The 6000-nt window shown below is 36.6% G+C and overlaps 1 protein-coding gene across 1 annotated transcript; it reads left to right on the top strand.

Annotated features, from left to right (window-relative positions):
* The first annotated feature begins 796 nt into the window (after positions 1 to 796).
* Positions 797 to 5798, top strand: LOC129898847 (monothiol glutaredoxin-S10). The gene is made up of 5 exons (XM_055973549.1): positions 797 to 1212; positions 1365 to 1438; positions 4417 to 4491; positions 5067 to 5093; positions 5518 to 5798. Exons 1-5 carry the CDS (start codon positions 923 to 925, stop codon positions 5592 to 5594), a joined length of 543 nt encoding a protein of 180 aa, XP_055829524.1. The 5' UTR covers positions 797 to 922; the 3' UTR covers positions 5595 to 5798.
* The last annotated feature ends 202 nt before the right edge of the window (positions 5799 to 6000 follow it).

The following is a 6000-nucleotide window of genomic DNA, read 5'->3' as shown; positions in this document are numbered from 1 at the left end:
TAAACCCTTTAGACTCCAAGGTATGTCTCCAATCCTCCAGCTTAGCGTTAACTCCACTACGAGTCTCATCGATCAGGACTATGTCGTCCGCGAAAAGCATACACCATGGCACCTCACCTTGAATTTGTCGCGTCAATCCATCCATCACCAAGGCAAATAAAAACGGACTGAGAGATGATCCTTGATGCAACCCCATCCCGATAGGGAAGTGCTCTGAGTCCCATCCTACTGTCCTTACCCTGATTTTGGCACCCTCATACATGTCCTTGATCACTTTAATGTACGCCATATGTACACCTTTAGCCTCTAGACATCTCCATGGTATCTCTCGTGAGACTTTATCCTAAGTCTTTTCCAGGTCGATGAATACCATATGCAAGTCACTCTTCCTCTCCCTATACTGCTCCATCAGTCTCCTCATAAGATGGACTTGATTGATAACAAAAATCTCATATTTGTCCCAATTGAGAATGAATTATATAATTAAACGAGATCAACATATTTTATGTAGTTATCTTATTTACGTAACATATACTTGAGAGCAACAATTTATTTTCAAAATTTGAACTGAAAGAGGGTAATAAAATAAAAATTTGAACTGAAAGAGGGTAATAAAATAAAAATTTGAACTGAAAGAGGGTAATAAAATAGTTTATCATATGTTCGGATATTCAATTAGAACAAATCGTAATTAAAGTGTTTAAATGAATTTTATGTATAAAACCTTTTTATTAAAAAACAAAAAAACAAAAACACGTAATCCAGTAAAAAGTTTACCATCAGATTGGATCCATAGCTTATAGAGATTAAATTAAATCTTTTGCTCAATTTAGCAGAAAAGGCAATTAAAAAGTGAAGTCATGTGAATTTACCAACTATAGAAGGAAGAAAAAATCCAACAAAGGAACTGAACTGAACAAAAATGGCTGCCAATTCGAATTTCACAAAAAACTTCAGCACTTTCTCTATCCCTCATTCCTTTCACCCTGGAACTGGAACTCAAATTATGGTGCATTTACAGCGCATTCCCAATTCCAATTGCAGTGTTCCAAGTATCAGATTTGGGTCCAGAATCGAAAACAATGGACCTCGGAAAATGGGTCGGGTCCAGATTCGAGCGATGTCGGGTTCATTCGGGTCCCGATTGGAGGAAAGTGTGAAGAAGACTATTACGGAAAACCCAGTTGTTGTCTACTCCAAAAGTTGGTGTTCGTAAGTTGTAGAATTAGTATCTCGCGTAATATTTTAGTTAAAAATGGAATTCCGTGCCTAATTGTCCACTTTCTGTGATGAATATTGAATTGGGGTTGTTTAATTTTTTGGATTTTGAAGTGGGTTTTTTTATTTTTTATTTTGTTGTTAAGGTATTCAACTGAGGTGAAAGTTTTGTTCAAGAGACTTGGTGTAGATCCTCTTGTTATTGAATTGGACGAAATGGGTAAGTTTCTCCAAAGTCAAGAACTTTTACTTTATTTTGGTACATCTTCTTTTCGAGCCTCATGCTTTCATGAATTGGGGAAAAAATATTTACTTTGTGTTGGAATCATATTTTTGCTTAATGTGAATGGAGAATGTGATCGTTATAATTTTTTATGTAGGAAAATTTAGGATGAATGTTGTGAATATGAAGTTAAGGCTTATATGCAGATATTACTTTGAATCTAAGGTGATTAATGAGTTAAATACACACAAATGAAAATCCGTATAGATAGTCCACTAGCATGGTTTATTTTGGTTATATCTAATACAGCTGAGTACTTGAGTTCAAGTTCCTGATGAATAAGTGAATCAGTTGATATTAGGTAGGTAGATTGCTATTCTTCTGCAAAACTCATGTTGTTAAACAAGCGGAATGTTTGTGATGCAAAATTATGGATTCTGGTTGCTTGTCTCCACCACATCTACCTAATTCCTCAAATGTGGGACAAGAAATTCCATTACGCGACAAGGTTTTGGCCAAAATGCTTGTTGGTCGAGTTAGTGGTATTTCTGGGCATTTGAAACAATTATTTGAGATCTTGAGTTAGATGACAACTCTTTTTATGGAATTAGATGCTTAGTGTATTAAGGCTAGCTCATATTGTTGTTTTGACTTCATGTACGAAAAATGTTGGTGGATAATGGTCTGTATGTAGATGGGAGCTGTGCTTGGATTCACATTTTCTAAATTATTTGCTGTTTAACTATTCCTGAACCTTAGGACATCTGCCAAGACTGGTGCCTACTTTGGAGAGAGAAGTACAAGGGACTATTTTTTTTGATGAAGTAAGTAGGATATCATGAAGGTAACTTTACCAGCTTCACAAAAAAAAAAAGAGAGTAGGATATCACAAAGGCATCAAGCTGATGCAAAGAAATTACAAAAGGAAGAGTTTATCAGCTCAATTACAGTTGGAGTTCTATAAAACAAGAGGGCTGATCAAGTCCAAAAGTAAGTCAGTGTTATTTAAAGGGGAAAGTTTAGCCCACAAAAAAGATTAACCAAATATCTAACCTTCGGGGAGCAGCTTGAAGTTGCTAACCCATCCAACATATATGGTTTCTTTCAGTCCAAAATTCCAAATGCACCAGAAAATGCTTGCAGATACCATTTTCCAGTTTTTGCTGATGTTTTGTCACCTTCTTTGAGTTCCAGCTCACATAGGCATCTCTGACAGTGAAGCCATAGTCCAAAAATACTGAGTCAAACCCAAAACACTGAGGAACATGTTCCAGAAATCTATAACCTTTGGACAGTGAAAGAATAGGTGATTGATGGATTCTGAGTCAGCTTAGCATATATCACAACTGTTTGCTAGCTGAAAATTGCTTCTGAGTAGATAGTCTGGCTGAGGCAAGCACCCTTTATGACCAACCGTGTGAAGCAACTCATGTTAGTTGGTAATTTTTTCTACCATACTAGCTTCCAAGGCCATAGATCGATCATCATACTGTTGGAGCTCATCGATGCATAACCATCCTTGAGTGTGTATGTTCCATCCGTAGAGCTGACCCATTTTAATTTCTCTCTCAACTGGGTTTTGATGGTGCATTTCCTCAGCACTTCCAGCATGTGTGTGAGTTCATCAACTTCCCAGTCCTGCAGATTCATCCTAAGTCAGGTTCCATTAGTTGTTCTCTATATTTTGAGCAATGAAGTTCTGGACTTCCTGCTAGGAGGAGGATATTTGGAAAAGCCTCCTTCAGTGTTGTGTCCTCTATCCATTTATCTGTCCAAAGTTTTGTGTTAACCCCATCTCCCATCTGGAAATATGTGTTGCTGGAATAATCATCCCATAGCCTGTTTATGTTCTTCCATAGCCCTGTACCATGAGGTGCTCTGACAGGTTTGGTGCACCAGTGGTTAGGCCTCCCATATTTTGCTGTAATGATTTCTTTCTGTAAGACAGCATTCTCTTGACTGTACCTCCAGCAGTCCAGTGCCATTTCATCAGCATGCTCTTGTTATGTAGTGATAGTTCCTTGATTTCATGTCCACCTAGTTCTTTGGAAAGTATGACTTCAGACCATTTCACCAAGTGGATCTTGTTGTTAAGATTGCTGCTTTCCCATAAGAATTTACATCTTATAGTGTCTAGCTGCTGGGGCCTTTGTTGAGAGGGGTAAAACGGACTTCACCTTGGAAGTTGAATCTTAATCACAGTATATAGGAAAAAATTGGTATCTTGTGCTTAGAAGTTAGAACCTCACGAATATATCAATCATATTTTTTTGTGGAGTCCGTCTAGTTGGCTGGATGATGATCAATTATGAAAGCTTGAAGTTCATCAGCTTTCCTTCAGTTTTGATTGTGATGTGTGCAACTTCTTTAGAAAACCAAATGCATGTAAGCACCTTCCCATCTTGCATGGAGTAGTTTCATCCACATCAGTAGGCTACAACTCTGTTTGGGAATTTGAAAAAGTTCAGTTGGAAGTGGTTGTACGTAACTTACATGAATGTCTGTCTTTTAATGCATGGCTCCTTTTACCATGTCTTAAAATATCAGCAGATGGTGACCCTAAATTCTAGTGTTATTGATGGTACAAAATTACAATCCACGGCTGAGGGTAGCAACATGCAACCTTGTGTTGCAAGTAGAACTGTCATCAAACAAAGAGGAAATGTTCCGAAATTGTGTTGTTTCTCATAATATTAATCAACCATAAGTGCATGTCGGCCTTTGTATATTCTTCTACTACCTACAGACTTCTCCCAAAAAAAGGGAAATAAATGTAAAAGGAAACCTAATAGACTTGGGCAAAGTGCGTGCACAGTTCCCAAGAAGTCTTATTAGTTCATTTTGATTATCTGCATTCTAATTTTTTTTCCATTAACAAAGATTATCTAAGTTGCAACTATGGCATTTCATGCTCTAGTTATAAACAAATGTATACTTTTTACCAATTAGTTGATGTTATCACTAACTTGTTTCAGGTCCCCAAGGGCCACAACTGCAGAAAGTGCTGGAAAGGCTTACTGGACAGCATACGGTCCCCAATGTATTCATTGGTAAGAAATCTGGTATTGTAGAGTTGTTGATCTCTACAAATGTTTGGAATATGACAACAAATTGTTGGATCTTATCTATTTTTATGGGAGCGTCCTGAATTTATATAATTCTATACAAAATAAGCAGATAAGTTTCTTTTGATGACCGGGAAATCCATATAGAGCCATCCTTCATAAAAAAATCCATCTAGAGCCAATCCTTTGGGTCAATTGCAATTTTTGAAACTCGGGGATGATCTTGCCCCTCTACGTAATAATGAACAAAAAATTATTTATATGTGAAACTTTCAGAAGTAATAGACGTCTTTGTGAAGAGCACCATAAGTATTTGTAGATATTTCATCTTTTAGAGACAATATGTTTGAACCCCTACATACAGCATAAAAAACTAAATATAAAACAACTGCTTGACCTATCAAAAAAGAAAAAGAAGAAGCTGTTTGCATAGTTTGACAGTAAGTATACTGCCTCTGAATGAAGAGAGTTGCCTGTTTTCAAATTTTGTTGGCATTTGCTGCTGATATTTATTTTTGTGAAGGACTTCTAATAAATGACTCTTTTTTTATTATGACCAGGAGCCAAACACATTGGTGGTTGTACAGGTATATTCTCTGATTGGTTTTATGCTTTCACCATAGATTTGCAGAGACAGTATTGCTATTCTGCGTTTATTCCTTGAAAATAATTATTTGATTTGCTTCCCAACCTTATAACCTATTTGTACGACATTGTGGTCCTTGTTTAAGAACAATAGTTATTGAGTACCTTCCCCAGACTGTTTTAGCCACAGGCTCTTGTGGATTACTTTAAAAATGAGTGGTTGGCATTTTATGTCCTTCCAACAAAAATTGTGAATTAATGAAAATAAGTCATTATAGTAGATGGAAGCTACTTTTTCGGTGCACGTTTGTAGACATTCCTTGCAATCTGTGCATTACTAGTGTTGAAAGATTGAATAGCATATCATAATTATTGGAATATGAAAAACTTGTCGAATGAGTTGGATTTTTTTTTGTTTTGGTGCAGATACTATTAAGCTGTATCGGAAAGGAGAACTTGAATCTTTGCTATCGGAAGCTAAAGCTGGAAAAATAGAGAGCTAGGCCCTCTTGAGCTACCATGCCAAAACGATGTATCACATGCTCTCCTTGTACGCATTATTCTTCCAGACCTCTTTGACATATTCATTATGTTGTTCCCTTACAAATATATCTTGCTTCTGATTGTAAACTCATTGTTGAAGCAGGAATCTATGTTGATATAACTTCATTCATGAGTTTTTAACTGAACCTTCTTCCTTCCTCAAAGACTGGTTTTGTACTTTGCAATTTTGACCAGCACTTGCACTTCTCATATTTATGAGAAACTATATCAATTGAAAACTAAACAAGAATTTGGTGTTTGTGTCGAATAAACTTATCCGAAACTTCAAATATTCAGCTTGCTTAATATTGCCGGCTTTCATTTTCTTATGGGTAGTCAAACCCCCACCCACCCACCCACCCAGCT

Source organism: Solanum dulcamara, chromosome 8, assembly GCF_947179165.1.
Source record: "Solanum dulcamara chromosome 8, daSolDulc1.2, whole genome shotgun sequence".
Taxonomy (NCBI): domain Eukaryota; kingdom Viridiplantae; phylum Streptophyta; class Magnoliopsida; order Solanales; family Solanaceae; genus Solanum; species Solanum dulcamara.
Note: the sequence above shows the minus strand (reverse complement) of the source record. Positions and strands in the feature narration are given on the sequence as shown.